At 41.0% G+C, this 23397-nt stretch overlaps 1 protein-coding gene across 6 annotated transcripts in view; it reads left to right on the top strand.

Annotated features, from left to right (window-relative positions):
- Nucleotides 1-18884, top strand: part of PAG1 (phosphoprotein membrane anchor with glycosphingolipid microdomains 1) — a 104459-nt gene extending 85575 nt beyond the window's left edge. For 4 of the 6 annotated variants that reach the window (XM_057426063.1, XM_057426065.1, XM_057426067.1 and 1 more), the window contains 6 exons: nucleotides 2556-2767; nucleotides 5097-5148; nucleotides 5677-5773; nucleotides 9007-9596; nucleotides 14329-14388; nucleotides 16230-18884. In XM_057426063.1, the coding sequence (XP_057282046.1) occupies nucleotides 2643-2767; nucleotides 5097-5148; nucleotides 5677-5773; nucleotides 9007-9596; nucleotides 14329-14388; nucleotides 16230-16580 (1275 nt within the window). In that variant the 5' untranslated portion in view covers nucleotides 2556-2642 and the 3' untranslated portion in view covers nucleotides 16581-18884. Of the gene's footprint in view, nucleotides 1-2380; nucleotides 2452-2555; nucleotides 2768-5096; nucleotides 5149-5676; nucleotides 5774-6837; nucleotides 7063-9006; nucleotides 9597-14328; nucleotides 14389-16229 lie in introns of those variants that run through there. The other 2 variants (XM_057426066.1, XM_057426068.1) reach the window with 2 other exon arrangements.
- The last annotated feature ends 4513 nt before the right edge of the window (nucleotides 18885-23397 follow it).

The raw sequence follows: 23397 nt of genomic DNA, 5'->3' as shown, positions 1-23397 counted from the left end.
CTCAACTTACAGCCAAAGCTTTGGTGTCTGAATTCCTGCTTTTTTCCTGTGCATTAACTACATCTTCTGTCCTTGGTTGTTCTCTTTGCTCCATTTAGCTTCTGCCTGGTGGGATGTCTTGTGTCTAGCTTCAATCTTGCACTTCACTCCTGACATTCGCATGTAGGTCTCCCTTGAATCTCTCTCTGATCTCACTCCTCTTTATGCTCAGTCTCAACTCCATCTGCTCCTACTCATCCCCACATTTCCCCACTCTATACTGAAGTATTTAAAGATAAAGCTTTTCCATGGAGCTGCTCCCCATGCATTCTTAGCTTTCCTTGGATCAGCTATTATCTTTATATAAAGGCCAGCAGCCTTAAGTATATATAATAAAAGAATAACTTTTCCTACCATATTAGCTTATGTTACATTATTTAGTCATATGAGAGTACTGTAATGTTGTTTTTCAGAGTAGGTATAAATTCATGAACTTAGAAATGATTTAAATTATATCTTTTAAGACAATTCTGTATCTGCTTTTAAAAAAAATGAATTTGTGATTCTGGTTTAAGAAAAAAGAAAAATATTTTGAAATCTCTGCTCTCTTACATATATTTTTCTCTGACCAATATTTGAAGAAAAAAAAAAGGACAAAAGTTTCCTTTTTTTTTTTTCTTTTTAATTTGCATTCTATCTTTTTATTTCTTGGGAAGACTAAGGAAAGAAAAAAGACAACAGAAATGTTCACAGAATATTTGATTTGGTTTTCATTTTTTTCACAGTTCATTTTCATTTCATTTTTTTTTGTCAAGGAAGGAAGAAAATTATTTTTTAAAGGCAAAAGGATGTGAAAAAGAAGGCAAAAGATCTTTTAAGAATAACTTTTAAAAGCTTTAGCAGGACAGAAAATTTCTTTGAAAATTTATAAAAATTAAAAGTTGTAAAGAAAAATACTTTCTATTCAAAACATTCAGCAAAGGTTCGGAGCTAGGTTAAGGCAGCCAATGCAGTGGACTTTGTAGAGTTTTCTAAATGAGGACAGTCCATCGCCTCTGCAGGAATCCACCCCATTGCACAATACCCTTGCAACTCATCAGAGACGTCTCTGTGGGCATTACACCAAGTTTTCTCCTGACTAAATCTGATTCAGCTTCTCTTAAGGTCTCTCCATGTCACAGTCAGTGGTGTGACTGTGACTCGGCATAGAAATAACCTAAGTTTTGTTTTATAATAGGGATGATGAAGGGCTGTGTCAGATTCACATCTGCAATATATATATATTTTAGAGTTGTCTGCCATTGCTTTTAAATGTGTAATTTTTCAAACTCTACCAAGCTAATGAGAGAGGTGCATTGCTTGGCAGTGGTCATCCCCAAAGAGTGGTGGCTCTTTAATGTTGGTGCTCAAAGCTACCAGTAAGACACATCTGTGCTAGAAACCAAAGAGCTCATTTTATGTAGAAACAGAAATGTTATTTGTAAGAGCTACCCAGTCACATAGCTTAAGTTTCTTCTGCTGGCTCACCAGATTTCCTTTGATGTGAATGGCCTTTTTCTGAAAATTAATCTTTTTTTCTTATAAGATTTTAATAACAAAATGGTGACATGCTGAAAGCCTGTAAATGGACTTTGCATAACCAATTCGTAAATTATGGATACATTGGTATCTTCAGTGGTGCAGAATGAAAGACACCTTTCGAATTTTGCCATGTATTACAATATATTGCATTAAGAATGTGTGTAAAATTTTAGAATATGTTGTATACCAAAACTTGTTGGAACTAGACGGTCTTTAAGGTCCCTTACAACCCAAAGCATTCTGCCATTCTGTAAATACCATTTACCCAGGGTGTCTCACCATCCACTGATGTGCTGAAGCAAAACTTGCATTTGTTCAAGTTCTTGAAAGCCACTCTGCCTACTTTTCTTGTTAGTCATTTTCTTAGACTCAAGTGGGCAGAAGCAAAAAAGAAAGTTCATTATTATTACTTTCCAGACATGCTATGAAGAAAATAAGTATTTCACATAGAAAGAAGACTAGAACTGATCCACTGCAAGATAGGTTTTTGTGGTACTCCTTTTAAAGGTTTACCTAGCATATTTGTCACTGTATGTCAAGCACCATATCACATGGAGGCAGGAGACATTAAGAGGGAAGGAGGTGAATGCCTGCTTCAGTTCTCTTTTTGGCCTGTAACTTTGCAGAAGTTGTAGTTTGTTTGAAAGCTCACTTTTCAATGAAGTTAACAAATATCACTGCAAAATAGACTGCTTTATCTCTCAAAGAGGATTTATAGTCTTTTTCCTCAAAATAAGAGTACAGAGATACTGTACTACCTTTTATTCATGTTGAGATGGTAGATAAGTAACAGCTTGTGTTAATATTTGACAAGGTTTGTTCTATGTCACTGTCAGAAACATAGCTGAAAATCTCTTTGGCTGGCTGGCTTGTACTTGAAACTGTCTTTTTGTAAGATCTGGATTAGAAAATCTCTCCTGCCAGACTTGTAGCTGTCAGATTCATTATCTTCAAAAATTTACATTAACCTCTTAATGGTGTTTTTCTTTCTGCAGAAACAGAAGGTGCATGCAGCACAGATGCCAGCCTTCTCCAAGGAATAACCTCTTCATCCCCAAGTGACTCCAGCTCCTGCTAGTACCATGGGGCCAGAAGGTGGTTTCTTAAGCAGTGGTCAGGTTCACATCATCTTGTGGGGAAGTTTGGCAGCCATGACAACACTCTTGTTCCTCACCTTCCTCATCTTCCTCTGCTCCAGCTGCAACAGGTGAGGTCAAGAGCTTAGCTGGCAGAAGTGGTTCTTGAGTCAAATAGTGTAGGGATTGAAATAGCTTCACTAATAACTAGTTAGAAAGACAGTGAGGACTTGGGTACAGAAACAAAAGCATACAGTACAACATGTGTTTTTGGAGCAAACCTGAATTTGAACAGTTCTGTTCATTCTAAAATCTAAATTTTTTTTTTTCTTTTGCTGTGAAGGAAAAACACTGTTATGTTTGCTAGGTGCTTTCTCCTACGCTGAAGCCTGGAGCACAGACACTGACTGTTAGCAGAGCACACTGCTAACCTGAAACAGTTATACTAATTAACATCTTGTATTCATACCTTATCCATATTTTCTTCTCCAAAAGAGGGTTCAATTTTACCAATACAGGCATTTCTACTGACTTTGTTGAGTCCCATTTCAAGGCCTCTTCATGACACTTAAGCAGAGCCCTGCTGATTGCACAGGGAGCTGGGCAACCTGTGCTTAATCCACAGCACCCTTCCACCATGTCAGACCCTTCATAATGAGGAGCATGACTGCTGGGGTCCATATTGCTATATTTTGCCAGGATAGTTCAGTCAGCCAAGTGTGTGTGTTGGGGGAAAACTTATCCAATAACTCAGTACAGCAGCACCCTTATGCCTGTGGAAGGATGTTCTTTCAGCCATTCAACATTGAGAGCATTGAGGAAGCTGTGTAGCTGTAACATACACTGTCTTGGCATTAGATGTGTCTACAGTGGAAGGTTTTCAGCAGGATTTCTCTATTGCCAGTGTTGTTAGAAACAGTCATGGGAAAGACTAGACCCCAGAATCTGGTTGAAACCCTAAAAAGCATAGGTTGGAACTTGTAATTTCATGTGATTCAGGAGAAATGCTTTTGTAAGATAACATTTCAGTATCTGAGAATGGTTTGGATTGGAAAGAACCTTAAAGATCATCAAGTTACAATCCTCCTGCCATGGGCAGGACACCTTCCACTAGACCAGGCTGATCAAGGCCCCATCCAACCTGGCCTTCAACACTTCCTATTCATTCCTATTTATCACAGTTCCTGTGATACCTGTGTAAAAATAGTAGAAATATGTAATTTTTTATTTATTTAAAAGTATAAAATCTAATTTAAAAATCCTTAAGCCCACAAACATTGCATTTAGGTACCATGTTTTGCCTTGTGACGCTCTAGTCTTTGATGCTAGAAACAGCTCTAGAAAGATGTTTTTAAAACAGAGTCAAACCACTGAATATGTCTTTGCAGTTACAGAGATGATAGATTATCAGAAACTATCTGGTGATGCTCTTTATTAAGTTCTTGTGTTGCTAGTCTGGACGCAGTATTTCTTATTTCAGATCGTTCTATAGGGCAGATTATTTATGCATAAATGCAGTTATGTAGAATTTCAACAAATGGTTGTGGATATGGAAAACCAAACAAAATCTGCTCTTTCTGTAATGTCAGAGTCAGAAAAACACTTCCAGAGAGGAAATAAAATATTTCTGAACTCTAACGCTGCTCTGCATTGATCCTTACTTGCTCTGATTTCTTATTTCCCATTTAGGTAGAATTTTAACAGTTGCTAATGTGGAAACTACAGTTCACTGCAGACTTCAGAAGCAGCACAGATTTCATATTGTCAATATTTCCTTGCCTTTTTACTTGGCTTTTCATTTAGGGAAAGGACTGTAATCGTTTTAAGCTCATAGTTTATTACAGTATTTCAGAATAAGAGCTGTATTTCCAAAATGGTGAAAACTGAAAACTTGATCCATACTTTGAGTTCTGTGAAGTACCTGGTGAAGCAGGACTCATTTTGAAATGAAGGCTTCTGCTGCTATGAAATTTATAGGCCTTCCTGAACTGCTTATGCTTATTATTAACTGTTACTAGTATCCTGAGCGGGAATAAGCTAGATTTTGTGGGCCTTTTCTAATTCTTCATGCGATAAATACCTTTTGCTGAACCAGTCTAAGGAATTACCCAAGTAGTCTGTCACCAAAACACATATCTCATTTACCTCTGAGCATTTTGGATATGATTAAATTGAGGATAATATTATTTTTATTATCATCAGTTACTCCTTACTGTGACCTTCAACTGAATGAGAAAAAGGATGGTGAGATCCATGCCTCTTCAGATACCACCCTGCCTCTCTTGACTGGGACCTCACACAGAGGTCATACTAGTCCCTGTAATAATTTTCAGTTACACTGTTTTCAATATTATTGTGAATCACAATTCCATTCCCTGTAGAAGTATAAGGTCTGTTAATGATTGACATTTGTATATTAGCATAATCTGTAATAACAGTTCGTATGCCTTTTTCATTAAGGGAAAAGAAGGCCAAATATCAGAATGGAGATCATGAAAATCTGATGAATGTGGTAAGTATTTATTTCTGGCAGCTTGTGTCTGTCTTGTAATTGGTTTGTACCAAGCTCCCTGCAAAATACTGCAGATTGGAAAATAGCTCAGGAATTCAGAGATGGTTGAGCAAGGGAAACTTTAAAAGTTGCACAACAGGAAGAGGAGAGGACCTGAGTAGACCCTGATAATCTGCACTTTCTCAATGCTTTTTCTGCCACTGTTGTACTCCAGATCTCCCACCTGCCTTTCACTCCATTTGCAGCACAGGCACAGTGTACCCTTCCCACGAATTAAAGCCATGGTAATGTCTATTATGACAAAAGTTGAAATGAAGATCACTCTGGACATGCTTGCATTTATTTGGTTTTACATCTGTAAACACAAGTACCTGAATCTTTGAGTACAGTCAGCATAGTTTGACTCTTCCTGCCAATAATACCTGTGAATCACAGTTCCCAAGATCAGAACAAAATTTGTCACCTATGTATTTATGCAGACATGTATTCTGATCCAGCAGTGGTTAGATCTCACTATTTGTGTTCCAGCCTTCTGACAAGGAGGTGTTCAGCCACTCGATCACAAGTTCAGCTACTGAACCCCCTCCGAGCACTGACCAGAACGGAGCACTCAGCAATGGTGAGGGTGAGTAGCACAGACCCTGCGGGTGGGATGAATGAGCATCACCATCTCCTTGCTCACAGATCCTACACTGGTGAACCCTTGAGTCTTCTGGATTAGCTTTCCAAGCACGAAGTCATGCCATTTGTCTGAATACCCTTTGTTTCCCTTTGCTCATTTCTGGAGGTCTGACACCAGATCAGCTTCTGTATCGCAGCGTAGAGGCTGGACATGCAGCTCTCTGGAGGGCAGTCAGGGCACACACAGAACATAATTCACATAAGCATGTTTGCGTTGCTGGGAAGTAGCCCATCCCAAGGAGATGTTGGAATTTTAGGCTATATCTCCAGTTCCCTGATGGGCACGCTCTGGCATAGCACTACATCCCAGCTCCCAGTCCTCTGCACCAGTCAACACTGGAGAAGGGCTAAGGGCCTCCTCTGGGCCACCAAAGCTACACCTGCAGATTGACAAGGCCATCAGGCAAAGACTGGTGTTCCCTAATGTTGGCCAGCAGTTGGGACTGGGATGTGACCAGAGGATGCAGTCACACCGTAGAGCTTCAAAAGCACTCCAGGAGACTGTAGAAATCTTTCAGGTCCTCCTCTCCCCAGAGGACTGGAAAGCCTGCCATATGGGGAAAGGCTGAGAGAGCTGGGTTTGTTCAGCCTTGAGAAAGGAAGGCTCGGGGGATACATTATCAGCATGTTCCAGTATTTAAAGTTGGGCTACAAAGAAGAAGGAGACTCCCTTTTTACAAGGAGTCACATGGAAAAATTAAGGGGTAATGGGCATAAATTGCTCTTGGGGAGATTCCAACTGGACGCAGGAAGAAATTTTTTCACAATGAGAAAAATCAGCTGTTGGAATAATTTCCTCAGGGGAGTAGTGGATTCCCCAACACTGGACACCTTTAAGATTTAGATGCACAGGGTGCTAGTCTAGGTCATCTCATCTAGGTCATGCTTTGCCTTGAAAGGTTGGACCAGATGACCCTTGAGGTCCCTTCCAACCTGGTAATTGCTTGTATTTTTCTATTTTATTTTTTTTTAAACAATCAACATAAATAGGCTTTTTTTTTTCCCTAGTCTTTCTTTTGCTGAATGCCCAAAATGATTCACACTGAAGTATCACTGGAAAATATTTTTCTCAAATGCACCTAAAAATAAACTGGCTCTCAGCCCAGAGCCACTGGGAACCAACTGTTGTCTCCACACTAGGCACTAATGATGGGACCACGCTCCTGACTTGCAGCTCTCCTCCTCATCTCCTTGTGTGGCCAGAGGTATTCAGTCCTTCCACCTCAGAGATGAGTATGCAAAGGAAATTTTAAACTTCGGTTTGCAGCTAATTGCTGCTCCCATCCATTGGCTTGTTGTGTATTTAGGTATGTGGCTTACTAAGGGACTTGATGTGCAGAGCAAAGCCCGGCAGAAGGGAAGCATTTCTCTTTGCCATAAGTCACCACACATGCAGCTGCCAAAGCTGCTACAGAAAGGTGTGCTGTCAACCAGCAGACAGTTTTCATACTCTCTGATACTACTCGGCTTACACTCTGCATAACGACCCTTTTGAATAATGGGAACCAATGTGCTTTAACTTCTTATTTATACTTTATGTGTTTTTTTGTTAATAGTTCTTTTTATTTTGCTGTTTCTAGCCTTTTGAACAGAGGCAAGGCTATAGAAGTAGCACCATCAAATGTTTTTTCTTTTACCCAACCTCCCAGCATTGTGTTTATCCATGCCAACCCTTTATCTACACCAACCCCTTCTGTGCTACTACCCATGAATCACAAGAGCACAGAAACACAAGCTCATTGCTTCTGATTATCTCCCTAAGGCTGAAATGGGGTGGGTGCTTTCTGGGGCCTGCACAGCACAGAAATCCCTGGGAGCAAGGGCCAGGAAGGGAGAACATCTTTTAGCTTCTCCAGGGTGCTTCCTGATGTCCTTCAGAAAGTCTGGAGGCACCCTGGGGACTGAGTAGGACACCTTGCCTGTCTCCTGTTCTTCCCCAGGTGGTATGTAGGAGCCAGGTGAATGGAGAAGGTAGTTCTCCTTTTCTCCTCCTCCCATCTCCCATTCAGACAGCGACTGCTATCTCGTACCTCCCAGTTCCAACCTGAGTTTTGCTGTCAGGGTGCAGCTCCCCCTGTGAGTGCTGACTGCTTGAGTCTGCATGTCCTGAGCACCAGAGAAAGCAGACCATGAAATCAAGTGTATTGACTGCTTCAGCAATACTTTATGTCTTCATGTCAAACATGCTGAAGGAAGAATGGGTTGATTTTGCTTAGACAGTAGGAGCCATAGGAACTGTGCTAAGAAAAGTAAAGCTATTCAGAAGTGATTTTTCAAAGAATTGTGTGACATAATAGTTACATGCTATATACTACCTGAAACATGCTTGTATGTGCCCATGCATACATGCTGAATGCAGGCAAATGTCATGCATGTGCACTGTAAGATGAGAAATCCCATAGATCTAAGTCCCTCTAGTGACAGCAACACGTGGCCCAGTCTGGGACATAAAATAACGTGTTCTGCCTAACACTGCTTTCTGAAGCCTAGTCTTCTCTTTTGTGTATATGGCTGGCTCGTTAGTAGGTTGTCAACCTACATTATGTGCTGTGAGACTAACAGAAGTATAGCATAGCCTTCCCACTGGAGGAGCTTCTGGTGTAGCATGCAGGGAGCTGACTGCAGCAGGGCTGAGCACAGACAAGATTTTGTCCAGCATGTTAAACAAGGCGAAGGCTGGGCAGGGAGGAAGCAAGAATGCTTTCCTTTATTATTCCAAAGGATAGGGAAATGGAAGGAGGGAAATCTAACAAGGCTGTTTTCAAAGCCATTTGGTTTGAGGCCTCTTACCAGTGTTCCCCATTTGAGACTACTGGGCAGTCTGTTAAGCATCCAGTATAACTGAGTACAAGCCAGCTGACCGTACATGCCCACCTGCACTTACCCACCTGTCTCCTGTGCCCACTGTGAATGCTGTTGCTATATAATGTGACTTGGGGCTGCACAGAATATTTAAGATGTTGTGAGAAAGATATTTTAACAGCAGAGTGCAGAAATCTCTGTAACTGAAACCTTTTGATCGACAAAAAGCATGATGACCACTAGACATTTCCAGGCATTAGAATCACTTATCCTCTCCAGCGAGATGCAAAACCAAAGTGATGTAGAAAGGTACCAAATTATACTCACCTTACAGTTATACAATTGTTTTAAATACTTCTTTATAATTTTTTCTAGTACTCTCAGAGGACAGTGCAGCTGCTTGTATCCAGCCTTATGAAGAAGTACAGACGTCTGATCTGCTAGATCAACAGGATGGTCTTGGAAAGTCTATAAAATGTCACCAGAGCCGGGAACTACCCAGTATTCCCCCTAATACCACCATGGAAACCGTTGTCTCAGCTAGAAATGCAGAAAATGATCAAGGTCTTGGAACGGAAGGGCCTTACGAAGTCTTGAAAGACAGCTCCTCTCAGGAGAACATAGTTGAAGACTGTTTGTATGAAACTGTGAAGGAAATTAAAGATGTTGGAGCAGTAGCCAGCATGGAAGGGAGCTGTAACAGCAAATCAAAGACTCCACTGACAGTTTCTGAAGGTCAGAATCAGATTCCTGAGTGCAGAACTGAATCAGCAGAATATGCATCTGTTGACCGAAATAAGAAAAGTCGTCAAAGTGCTAATTCAGAAAGCCCTCTTGACAACACACCAGATGTAGAAGATGAGCTTCCCCCGCCAGTACCCATGAAGCTTCTCGATGAAAATGAGAATGTGCAAGAAAAAGAAGTGGAAGAAGAAGTGACAGAAGGAGCAAGTAAACCAGAAAAGGTAAATACTGCAGATACTTGTCCTTGTCAAACAGCCAAATAATGATAGAGAACATATGGGTGGGAGAGGATTTATTTTTCTTTAATAACAAAAAAATGCCAAGGAAACAAAAACACTCAAGGTGATGCAAGACTGTAAAATACATAAATATGAAAATGTACAGTATAGTGTTTGCATTATGGGCATGCGCTCATTCTGTTCCTGTCCATATTTTGGATTGTTGCAGTATGCTCTTCATTAAGGCTTTCTCCAAATATTAGGCAGAAACTGCACAGGAGGACTCTGCTTCTTTATTTAATGGTATTATACTTGGGGAACTATTACAATGGGTATCCAGTATCTCTGTCAGCATCTATATCGTGTTCAGAATCCCTCTCCCTCCTTGTTTTTTTTCTAATGAAACCTCAATGTACAGAGAGGGGAGGGGAGAATTCTTGGTAGATTCCCTAACTTTAGATGTGCCTCCTTTGTTGGGCTACCTTGACTTAGCTTGTGCAAGTGTTAAGCGTCTGCTCAAAGTCACTTCTCTCATCTCCCACTGTAAGAGAGAGGGTCAGCAAGAGAGAAAGATTGCAACTGTAGGCTTTTATATTTGTCAAATTCTGTATGTCACATGTAAATAAATTTCTGCCTGCTGAAATCTTGGCCAAAAGTTATGTTTTCTTCAGCATCTTTTTCTTCATCCCAGCCTAGGAACTCATTGAAAAATAGAATGATGAAATTTTCAACAATTTATTTTCCCATATTTAGTTTTTAACCAGAATTAATTTGAAGGATGCGTTCAGATCATTGGGTAGATTTTTCCTAAACTGATTGATTTTGCACTTTTCAGAGCTAGTTTAGGTCACTTCTTACTAATTGTGAATGAACTGTGATTTTTAGCAGCTTAATATAGTTTTAGTGTCTGTGGCATCAAATAATAGGCACTGATGAAAATTGGAAAAAAAATCTTTAAGATGCAATGTGAAATTTTAATGTAAACATTTACGTGAAAAATCATAGCAGAGCTGAGGTGTTGTTACTTTTTTCTGGTTGTTCTCTTATTTGAAGTATTTCAGTAATGCAGGCAGAGGGCAGGAAAACACCTTCATGTAACCTATGAAGCACGGTACAGTCAAAGTGAATTAAATGAAGATTTTACTTCTAATATAAAAATTGTTTATCTGGACTCCTCAGTTCTTACATATAATGAGCTCGTTAAGCAAGAAATTAAGATGTGATTGTCAACAATAACCCACCACCACTCCCTCCTCCCAAATTCAGGCCATATGCAATTTCTAATTAAACTTTTAGAGAAACAGCTTTCTGTAACAGTGACATTTTTCCTACCAGGTGTGAAAAGACTCACAGAAAATCATTGTATTTCCCAGGCACCAATACAAAGGAAAAGCATTTGCAACTCTGTAGCTCCCCAGCACACCATGTATGCAGTGTCAGTAACTGCATGGAGTGGGAATTGATTAAAATGGTTCAGGTTTTGAAGGATTAATCAAGAGATGACACATGCAGTCCCCTAAGTGCCAGAAAAAAGGCGTTTGTCTAATTAAAATTTATTCAGAGCTAAAGCCATCCTGAGTTAAAGCTTCAGCAGCATCAGATCATTCCCGCATTCACTGCTAGGTACATGCATTATGCATTGAAGCGTGTTCCTGTCCTGCCCTTGAGAGCTACAGCTGCAGCAGAGTTGGAAATGGTAATTGATGGAATATATAAATGTCATTATTGTTGGCATTGTGTGGAGAGGTGGTTACGGGATTGTTTGTTGTTGTGGTGGTGATAATTTTTCCCTCTATTTTGCTGCTTCCAACAATGCAGAGCAATGCCTGTTACTTCCAGTGTGGCAACCAAAAGCAAGATATTTATGGAAACGTATGTTATATTGATAACTCTTTTAGTTAAACAGACTCCAGAGCCGTCTCTTTTTGCTTCCTCTCTTGCGAGTCTACTTAGCCTTCCTGCTTAACATTATATCCATATCCCAAACTTTTTCAACCTTCTGCCCTGACCCTGATGAATAGAGAGGGTGGGTGTAAGTTGTGGAAGTCTTTCTCCCCACAATTAGGCTTTGCTTTAGTAGGGCACAAAGAATGGACAGGTGGGAAGCCTGTTCATGTAACCAAGACTTGCACCTGCCAACAGAGAGAAAACAGACCATGTCCAAGCTGTTTCAGTCTCACCCTGTATGAGGGCAGCCCTTGCCAGTTCCTGAACCACACTTGTTTGGGAGAGAGCTGGGTGGATCAAGCCAGAGACTGTTCCAGTATATAACAATTTGAAAAGGGTAAATAATCATTTCCAGAGCCAAATGTGCAAAATGGGTGAAAAATAATCTAACTTGGTTATTGGCCATGACCCAACCAAATCCTTTGGAAGGTTTTGGTGAAGCAAGACACCTTTAACAGAACAAGGCTCTTTCAGGCTTCTATCACCTGGAAAAACTTGGACATAGTTCTAATAAAACTAGAAAGGCAGAATAGTTTTTCTGTAGTTCTTCCTTCTTTATTCAAGATTATATATCTCCTTTTTCACCCAAGTCTTTCCAGAGTGAGCACTGGTAGAAATGCTCTCCATGTGTACATCTGGCTGCTGCCATCTGATTTCAGACTTGTGCAGCTTGAGGATGGGCAAAGCATTTCTTACAGATGTACCAGAGGAGAATGGTCTTCTTGTTCTAGTGCCGGAATCTGGAGCAGCAGCTGAGCCAAAGAGCAAAAAATCAAATGCTGTCGAGGAACAAAAAGAAAGTGGAAGGCAAATAAGGACACATGCTTGTTTGTGTTGCTGTGCTGAGGCTTGAAGCATAATTTATAACATTGCTAGGTACAAAATGTTTAGCAGCAAGTTCGTTTTTTTTCAGTTTCCAAAATGACAATATCCTTCAAAATTAATGTGTCACAGCTTTCACATTTAAAAGAAAGAACTCTGGGTCCCAAGGAAACAAGAAAAGGACTGCCAGCACCCTGGGGTATTTGTCAGTACTTGAGTGGGAAACTGTAGAAGAGGTCCTGACATGTGGTGCTTATAGACAAACTGATGAGAGAAAATAATTTCTGAAGAATTTTGCAAGCACATTTTTGTTCTAATGTGTGAGGATGAAATTAGTAACTTACTCCTGAACGTAAAATGCATCCTGCAAATAAAGACTAAACTGAGCTGCTGTAGTGAAGCAGAAAAGACCAAAATCCACTTGAACTTCTCCTTTTCATCTTTCTTTTTCTGTTGTTGTGAGTAAACAAACCACAATTTAAAGAGTGCATTCTCCAGACAGTGATAAAGAAGCGAGGGAGTTGTCAGGTGGGAGGGAAGCCTCCTGGGGAGCAGCCCACAGACTTGCGCTTTGGGTCAGGGTCTTCATCACAAGTGCCCCAGGGGTTTGAAGTCTGGTATTTACCAGGATTAGAAACAACAAGAAAAATGGAAGTAGGAAAGAATCTGTTGTAATGAGCCTCTGTGGGGGAAAAGAAGAAAAAAAGGTCTTGTGTGTATAGAATGTGTCTGAAAGCGGTATTTAATTGACTGTGCTAAGAATGGCTCTGCTTCTCCACCTTGGTCTGCACTTGGAGGAATTCTGGAGTATTTTAAGTGGAGAATTTGTATGCAACTCTAAAATATGGCCCTTTAGAAACAGTGCTGGAAGGTTCCCTCTGAATCACTGTGGAGCAGGAGTCCAGCAAAACCTTCTCGCCCCAGGGAGGAGGAATCACATGGCTGCTCTGACAAAGCAAGGGTTTTTGTTGCCATAAAGGCCATAAGACATTTTTCAAAAGAGAAAAATCCTTTTCCCCCAGTGTTTCATGGCCTAATTTCTACATGGTGCTTTACATGTTTGAAGTTAGACTTGACACCAGACCCTTCACTCTTTAGGAACTTGGAAATGTGAACTGCATCCAGGCAGATGCTTTGAGGGTTGAGCTGCCCATCTCAGTGTGGGTTGCAGCAGGCCTTTTCTGAGTTTGCAGGCTGAGCAGTTGTGAGGTGCTGCTGCCATGCACCTCTGCATGTCTGCTGTGCATCTTCCCTGTGAGGGCGGTGAGACAATGGAACAGGTTGCCCAGAGAAGCTGTGGCTGCCCCATCCCTGGCAGTGTTCAAGGCCAGGTTGGATGGGGCTTGGAGCAACCTGGTCTAGTGGAAGGTGTCCGTGCCTATGGCAGGGGGGTTGGAACTGGATGGTCTTTAAAGGTCACTTCCAACCCAAACCGTTCTATCATTCTATGATCTGTGCACAGCTGCTGCATTTCCTGTGGGAAGAGGACACAGCACCTCCCTTGCAGCACTGCCAGGATCCACTGGTTGCATGGTAATAGTTATCAGGAAGATGTCAGGTTTGTTCTTTTGTCATCTGAAAACATATCTGAAAATCACATGGAAGGCCAACTAGCGTGTCACAACAGCTGACTTTTAATAGTTCAAAAGCCTTTGCAGACTCTTTCTTGCTTCATTAGAAATGTAAAGGCAGGGATACAGTGGAGCAGAGTTTGTTTTAACCATTACAGTATTTTTACCCTTTTCAGGTCAGAACAAGAGCAGATAACATTAAAAAGCTCTAGTATCCTCAGGGCTGTTATCTCCAGAGATGTACTCTGGATATTAGGGATATTTGCTATGTAAAATGGAACGAGTGAGCAAATTACTATAAAATAGAATGTATTGATTGTAATAGGAAGACTTTATTATAGGTTTCACACTGTTGACTGGTGATGAGCTTTTTCTTCTTTCTTCCTGTTTTACAGAGGCATAGTTCAATGTCTTACAAGTCTCGTGAGGAAGATCCATCTCTTACAGAAGATGAGGTAGGTTTCTTGCACAAAATTCAATAACCAACTAGAGACCTTTTTGCAGGCATAAATTAACATAAGATGTGCATGATTAAGCAGGATCTAAGAAAGGTGAAATTTGTCTGAAGGGAAAATGAAAGCTAAAGTTTCTCTGCACAGTTTGTACTGCCACATTCCTGAAATCAGAACTATTCTAGCATATGGCTATATCAGGCCAATAAGTTAAAAAATGGTGTCATAAAATAACAGGAGGCCACGTTTAGCTTATCATTGGTCAGGTGATTCTTGATTTGGATTACAAGCTTTATTTAAGGATGATAATCCGTAGCCTTTTGAAACATGCTCCACCTTCCCCACAAAAAGTGTTTGGGGCTCTGGGAAATAAACAGAAGCACAATAAAAGCACTGGAACATAAACTGTTATTAAAATAAATTGAGGAGATTGAAACAAAGACAGAAAAGTGAAACAGAAATGAGGTTGCTTGTGATCATCTCCAGTAGACCCATGCAATTTATCAAAATGTTTATGAGCCTAAAAGTAAACACAAACTTGGCAATGAGCTGAGCAAGCTAATGCTTTCTGCTGAGTGAAGTGTTCCCGGGTGTTAATGAATGAATTGATCCTTGAACTGGGTTGCTGGAGAGGGTTAAGTAAGGATGGGCAGAAAAGCCTTTTTTTGGATTGGTTGGCTAAAAGCAGTAAAAAGTAAGAAATATTGCCATCTGCAATTGGATGTCTCTATTAAAAAAACAAACATATAGAATTAACAGAAGTGATCTGGTTCATCTGCATCTCTCAGTGGTGCTTAATGGCAGTGGATGTTTTCATGCCAATACACTATTTTCATTGCATTGGTACCTAATCCAGAGTGGCCTTGCATGCCTGGGAAAGACTTTAAATGTAAGAGAAGAGCTACACTGCTATTGCAATATTAGGTATCAGAGAAGCAGCAAGGGAATTTCATCTATCTGCCCTGTGCAAGGGCTGGTATCCACTTGGGCTGGGAGAGGGAGTCAAGGGCGGCTCCCTGCACTCAGCACCAACCCTGGTGAGCCCTGAACAGAGGGACATGTGTGGACGTGGGCTTCTCCTTCAGCTTTTCATTAAGGGCCACCTCAGTGCACTTGTTTAAGCATGCCACCTCCTCAAAGACTCCAACTCCCTCTCATGTGTTTATAGTAGCTGAAAGGTTTCAGTCTCTAGTTTTAAGTGCTGATACACAGTGACTGAGATGCAGCTCCTCTCTGTAGGCAGTTTAGTCAATGGAATAGACTTTGTGTTTCAAGATCAGCACTGACTATTTGCTGTTTTCTGGTGTGGATAATTTATCTCCTGATTTTTAATATTTTCTTCACATGACTTAATGCCTCTTTGGTCCTGCCTATGAACAACAACAAATAACTACTCTCCTGTTGGGATCTCTAAATGTAGCCAACTACCATTGGAATTATTAATAATTTTTAAACGTCCAAGGATGAGACAGCATCCTTTTCCTGCATTACAGCAGCTAAACCTGTTCATCCCTTTGGCAGCTGGCTCCAGCACCATAGCAAAAGTTGTAAAAGCTCCCGCTCATAAAGCCATTTCATTTTGTCCGATGTTTAATGTGCCTGCAAGGGATTTATGTTCAACCAGTTTTTACATTTATAAATATTCTTTCTTTTTTGAAAGAAAATCAGTTTATAAAACACATGCCAGAAATGAAAGGGTTTGTAAGAATTTTTTTTTAGATATGTTTTATTAGAAGATCCTGTCTTTTCTTAAGTAACTGACATCCTTGTGGTGGAAGGGGTACAAACTGGCACGCAAGCTTTATGCCATGCTTAAACACTTAGCACATGTCTCCTTTTCCTAGATCTCAGCCATGTACTCATCAGTGAGTAAGCCGGGACAGGTCCTCAAGGCACTGGATTCTCCTTACACCTGTATTCAAGAAATTGCATCTCAGAGGTCCCCATCCATTTGCAGTGGCCTCTATGCAAGTGTGAAGGACTTTGAGAACGCCCTAAGTACTACCACTGTGCCTCAGTCAGCAGACAGACCAAATGGGGAGCTGGAGCCTGATTATGAAGCGATCCAGTCAGTGAGCCAAGAAGAAGACAGGACCTTGTCTGTGCCTAACACAAACCACTCTGCTCTTTCAGGAGAGAATGACTATGAGAGCATAGGGGACTTGCAGCACCAGAGGGATTTCACCAGGCTTTAACTACTCCGGCGGGCTAATTTCTCCTCTGGTATTTTCAAAGGAACATGTGAAACATGGAGAGAGAAGCTTTTCTCCCTTTGAGGAACAAAGCGAAGTAGGGAACAAAAGTTGTGACGAAACAATGTATGTTTCAGCCAGGGTGCAATACCGACTAGGTTATTCTGGGTGGTGGATGGAGGCTCACAGGAAAGGGTACGTCAGGTCAGAATGATGACCAGGACAGCATAAGCGCTTCTTTATTTTTAGCTCCAAGAAAAACAGAATTTGGGAAGGAGTGCCATGCTTGTCATCCTGATAGGATTACATACCAAAAAGACTGCTTCCACAAAGCTAGCTTTTAATTTTATGTCATTTTCTTCAAAGAAACACTTTTTCAAGCACCATTTTCATTCAAGTTTGGGCACACAACATTGAGCAAATCACGGATCATTGTACCTCAACTCAGACTTACTTTGCAGGGCTGGGGAAGGCGTGCTCACTTCCAGGTCCTTTGGGGAGCTCTGTTCACATTCATTGCAACTAAAGTGCAAACAGCAGTACTTCACAAGGGACCTACTCCAAATGTACTTGAATTAATTCTGTCAGCTTTTTTTATATGTCAAGGGCTGCAGAATGTGACTTGCAATATTTGAGATGTGTACTGGTGGGTTTGGGTGGGGTTTTGTTTGATTATTTGTGAAATACCACTTTAAAATGGCAAGTGACACTCTTAATATTCTTGCTGTGTTCCCCTCACATGCACACATATACCTACGTAAACATGCAGCAGACAATTGTCATGTTGCAAAAAGTTGTGCAAATGAATGCATTGGTATAATGTTTAGTCTAACCTTAATAGTGTTGAGTCATTTTTTGAATAGCTTTGCCCTTTTTTAAGACTTGAAATATTTTAATATGTTTGTCTAGTTTATCATGTAGGAAAATCTACATACTGTGTTCAGAGTGGATTACATTTTTTATTTTTTGGTTATCATCTTCAAAGTTTTTGTAGATTAACTTACTGTGTTATGTAACAGGAGGAATCCCATTCTTTTGGCTTAATTTGTTTTTTTCCTTTAATTTCTATTTTCCTATTTCAGAAGTATGTAAATGAACAACTGCCTTTGTTGTTGTTATCTTCAGCAGGGATGTGGAACATGTTTTGCTGGTTTTAAGCTTAAAATAGTGGAATCTATGAACTGCCAGAGGGCAAAAGAAAGGCAGAAGAGACAGTGGGATTTAGTCTGGGGCAGGCAGTGGTCCTCCTTGTTCCTTTGCTAAAAGGAGCAGGAGGGCAACCAAGAACTCTTTGGGGCTCTGACAAGCAGTTTGAAAGCCACTGGCTTTGCAAGGATACCGAGTTACTCTGTTACTGTTAAAAGCAGAGTACAGATCTTGGATGAAATAAGTAGGTGCTGGGTTCATAATTTTGTTCTCTTCAAGAACAGTACAATGACATGTCACTGGGACAACTTGTTAACCATGAGCCAGCATGTGCTATTGTGGCCAAGAAGGCCAATGGTATCCTGTGGTGCATTAAGAGGAGTGTGGCCCGCAGGTCAACGGAGGTCATCCTGCCCCTCTACTCAGCCCTGGTGTATTGTGCCCTGTTCTGGGCTACCCAGTTCAAGAAAGACAAAGGAGAGGGTCCAGCAGAGGGCCACAAAGATGGTCAGAGGTCTGGAGCATCTCCCCTGTGAAGAAAGTCTGAGAGAGCTGGGCCTGTTCAGCCTGGAGAAGAGACAAGTTCCCTGAGAAGGGATCTTACCAATGCACACAAATGCCTAAAGGATGGATATCAAGAGGATGGGGCCAGACTCTTTTCAGTAATGCCCAGCAACAGGATAATGGGCAAAGGACACAAACTGAAACACAGGAAGTTCTTTCTGAATATGGGGAAAAACTTCTTTACTGTGAGGGTGTCAGAGCACTGGAACAGGCTGACCAGACAGGGTGTGCGGTCTCCTTCTCTGGAGATACTTAAAACCTGCCTGGGCACAATCCTGTGCAGCTTGCTCTAGGTGTACCTGCTTTAGCAGGGGGGTTGGACCAGAAGATCTCCATAGGTCCCTTCCAACCTCAACCACTGAGCTATTCTGTGAACGAACAGTACAATAGTACAAGAGTAGCCCAGCAGCAGTGAATTGGTTATGTGTACACATGTGCATATATCCCCATGTAAATAAGCATACACGTGTAATTTGGACACAAGTATAAATTATAGTCCAAACTTGGTAACATTCAAATACATTCACGTACGTAATATCTGGCATGTGCTTGAAGAGTAGTTTATTTTTCATTTGTAATAAACAGTATATAAACTGAGGTTGGCTTATTCCATAGTAGACAAAAGAGGTTTCATTTCAGCTCACTTGGTACTGGGTTTTGATATACCAGATTGAGTCCTTCTCAGATCACTAGCCAGCATCCAATATCACTTGGTGCTATAGACAGCAAACACAGATCTGGTTACGCACATTTATTAGAAATAACTTTACAACTGAAAGCAGTGTACTGATTTATGGGCTTTGCCTGTAAGTACTGCGGCTCTGAGAAGCAGTGCAAGTGTGCAGTCAAACACGGGGTGATTGAAACTGCATGGATCCTGACCTCGTGCAAGAGTGCAGCATGCTTGATCTATGACTCTCTTCCTTTGAGGAGAAGCAGTTCAGACAAGTCTACATCCATCTTGCTCATGACCATGCTGCCATGCTTCCACAGCTGCAGCAAATCATTGCTTCCACTTCATTACAGTGCTTTCAAAAGCTGACTTTGGTTTTCCTTTCTGGAGTTTTTCCCTCAAAAAATGTTTCTATTTCTGTTCCCTTGAATGTGAATTCATGAAGTTTGCCTCTGACTGTTCTTCTGCTTCACACTGTTTAAGGCCAAAGATAAGATACACCATGTTTCAGAAGATCTGTTGTGCTAAGTCTGGAGAATTTCTGAAGTCCTTAACTATGTTTTTGCTGTCTGTTCCTTGCTCAGGGGTACGGGTTTATATATGTAGTCCTCAGTCTGACTCCTGCAACATAGTGGCAGGCATACCTCAACTCCTGAAATTCCCAAATACATCTCAAGATGTAATTATCCCTTAAGTTATACCTTAAGAATTGTGTAACTTGTTACATAGACGACTGCTTTTGGAGAAACAGTAGCAACATGAGGTTTGTCAGGATCACTAGCTTAAGACCAGTTAAAGAAAAGAGATCATGCCAGTTAACAACAGCAAAGAGTAACACTGAACTCTTGATTGTAAAATTTTAAGGTGTAAAAGAAGACAATCAAACATCACTCCAGAAGTGCCCTCATTAAGAAGCAAGTCAAAGAAAGGAAGAGGGCTGCCCAGCCAGTCTTTGTGTCTTTTAGAGTAGGATCCAAGAGTGTTGGTTTGGAGGAAGGGACATGAGACTCAGCTTCTTCCTTCCTTCCTTTCCTCTGTTCCAAGGGCTGCTTCTTGAGATACCATGATTTCCCTTTTTCAGTGAAACCCTTCCCCTTATCTTTTTGCTTGTTTCTATTTTTAACCTGTCTCGTGCAGCCTTGCACTGGGAGCTGGTTCTGTCCATGCAGTCCTGTGATGCTGGCATGTTCCTTCCCATTTAAATGACAAGCTGGTCACAACCTCTTCATCATCCACCAGACCTTCAGGCTGGTAGGGAAGGAGCTCAGATTTTTGGATTGCTGCTTGAGGGATGTGTACCTGCCCTCAGCCATTGAGACCCTGCATACATCGAACTCTTGAGAGCTGTGAAAAGAAATTAATCTCCTGAACAAGGACGGAGTCTGTAACTCCCCTACACTATCCATTAGGTAGTCTAATGCTAAAGAAAAATGTTCTAGAATTCAGTCCAAGGTTCTTATGTGAATAATTACATCTCTTGACTAAGAATCAAGCTTATGGTTTAGTTCCCTCTTCCCAGAAGTAAGATCTGTTTTTGTACGGCTGTTGCCAATGCTTCCTTTTCACTAATATATTGGATAGAAAGATTTTTCTGACAGTAATCCCCAAATAGATGAATCTGACTGTAAAGAAAAGGGAGTCTCTTCTGCTTGTCTCTTCATTGCTATTGTTTCCTCTTTCACTATACCCCCTGAATAAAATGTCAGGATCCAAAATAAAGTATTTATTATGTGGTGATCTTTCCTGGGGAAGCTTCAGAGTCTATTTCTTTGCCTCCATTTTTAAGCACAACTGTATAAGATCTGACATCAAATTGCCACAGTAAGGCCAAGACAAACTGTAAGATGTAACATGCATAACTGTACTAGTGAAAAGGTCTTTTCTGGTTTCCTCCTGGAAATAGGAAATGCAGTTTGGACGCCTCTTCCATGAATCTGTGTCTCCTGTGAGAGTTGTTCTTACCACATACCTAAACCACATACCTACACCAGTGCTAACCCCATTCATAAACCAGTCCCCCTTTCCTACCATGACGAGTGCAGAATTGCTTTCTCAGTCACAGAGAGAAATAGATTCTTTACAGATACCTGTAGCATAGGTATGTACCTGATTACCACAGTTAGATCAGTTATAGTGCCTTTTTCACTAAGTAACTAGTACTCCCATACACCTTTCCACACTGTGCTTGTTTAATTCAAACGGACAACCCCAATTTTTACTTGTTTAAGTTGGAAACTGCTTTATAGAGACACAGTAAAGGTATTGGACCTTGATTTGGCCTTACAGTAGCAATAGTCTCTTGCAAACATCCTCCAAAAAGCCCAGTAATGTAGCTATGATAACTAAGCTTTGCAATAAGAATTAAAAAGTTTCCTTTTGAAGAACCTAATTTTTTGAACAGTGAGCATTCAGGGAGGTGGTGGGCTTTGTTCATGTCAGCTGTGAACAATGAGTTGCTTCAGTCTTTCTGTTAATATCAATTGCAGGCTTGCTTATATGTAGTAGGATTCATGGGGTGAGGGATGAGTGGGTGTGGGGATTCATATTCATGAGTCACCCAGAGCTGGACCACTCCCACAGCAGCACCTGGCTGAGGACCAGCTGCCTTGTTCTCTAAGCCCTCGTCTATTGTGCCTTCAGGGAATTCATCCTGCAGGGATTCTTCTGGGCTGCGTGCTTCTCCATGGCTCCCTGAACAGCTCCTGTCCACTGTCTTGACCACAGTTCTGCTCAATGCTGATCACAGTGGTCTCTCTTCGACCTTTCAATGGTGCTTTTATAAGATTCTGGGTAAATGGGTTCAGTGTGCTTTCTGGAAGCTGACGTGTAAAGCTGTGACGTGGAGTGCTCCCTGGTATTGTCTGCTTCCCAGAACTTTGCGTTAGCTGTGTTATTCTGACTACAAAAGGCTGGCAGCGCTGTCCTGTCTCTTATCCCACACACATCCAGAATGTAGTCACCAACGTAACAAGCCTAGGTTGGGCCACAGGTGTTCGAAAGCAGCCAATTCAGGCCAAATGGCTTGGCTTGAAAGCAGTGAGAGACATGCCTCTCATCTGTGCAGTGTGGGATTGGAAACATCATAGAGCCCATCTCAAGGACTTTTTGCTGTCTCCTATTGTTCATATATATATTTGTTTGCAATATGGCTGTAAGAAATCTGTTTCTGCAACAGACATTTCCATTTGTGCCACACTCCAATGTGGAGACTTTTGCTGTTAGGCAAATTACCAGTTATTTCAGGCAAGTGTTATTTATTTAGGTTGGAGCATGCCTGAATAAGGCTGCTATGTGCCTCACAAGAAACTTAATGTGTGTAGTCTATTGCAAAACAGGAGACTGCACAGAGATGCTCAGCCAGACAGGTGCTCCTGTGGTGATGTGCTGAAGACGTTCAAGGGCAGGTTTCTTCCTGGGAGCAGGGAGCATCATTGTTATTAATATGATGTCATACCCTGGTGCTGGAGTTGATTTGTAGCATCTCTTTTGAACAGATCTCGGCCTCAAAAAAAAAAAAAAAAAAAAGGTATTTTAAACGGTTTGCTAGCAACATACGTTGGGGATTATGCTAAAGATAAATGCTATGGATGGAACATCACAGAGGTGAAAGCACAGGGTTCCCTTTCTTAAAGGAGAGAGAACCCCTATTGGTTAGGTCAGTATGAAAGATCCCAGGGTTACAAAAAGTATTAAATACCAGAAGTATTAAATTAATCTCATGTGTGGTTAATTTTCCAGGATTGCAGTAGGGTATCATATACACTAGACACTGTTCTTTTCCTGTGGACAGCAGAAAGATGAAAGCTTATTTGTAATACAAGGTTCCTATTGATTAATTGATAAACTTTAGATGTAAGCCAAACATCAGCAAGAGTGTCTGCACAATATAGATACATATGTTTAAGCTAACTGTAAAAGATCCAGCTCAGGTGTTGTAAGCAGAATCACTAGAACAATTTAATGCCCTGTTTGGTCTGACCCACTCGCAATAGCTCATTCCAGCACCCCGATTTGTATTACATACCCATTGGCCTGTGCCCAGTCTAAAAATAATATTAAACTTCCGTTCTGTTTTTTCAGGCTGTGAGGTTTTGTTTCTGGAGGTGTTTGGTTTCAAACTGGCCGGGACACTCACTACAAACATAATAGCAAAGTGCCTAAAAATAAAGATGTTTCTGTTAAAATGCTCACTGTTACTGCACAGCATGTTGTCTACTGTATGTGGTACTCTCTTGCCATACACATTCCTAAATACTGGCGGCTTTCATTTGTTACGTTCACTTATGGTTACATTAGCATAGTCTGACAAGGGTTTTGTCTCTCCAAATTAATTGTCTAATTTTAATGAGCATATATTTGTTACAGAAAATATAAAATGAGATTCTTTGTTCAGTTTAGGGGGCAGCTGTTATTTCTTACAGTTTAGGATAATGCAAC

This window comes from Pezoporus wallicus, unplaced genomic scaffold (genome assembly GCF_028554395.1).
Source record: "Pezoporus wallicus isolate ANWC-B61680 ecotype Strahan unplaced genomic scaffold, APGP_CSIRO_Pwel_v1 contig_4131, whole genome shotgun sequence".
NCBI lineage: Eukaryota > Metazoa > Chordata > Aves > Psittaciformes > Psittacidae > Pezoporus > Pezoporus wallicus.
Note: the sequence above shows the minus strand (reverse complement) of the source record. Positions and strands in the feature narration are given on the sequence as shown.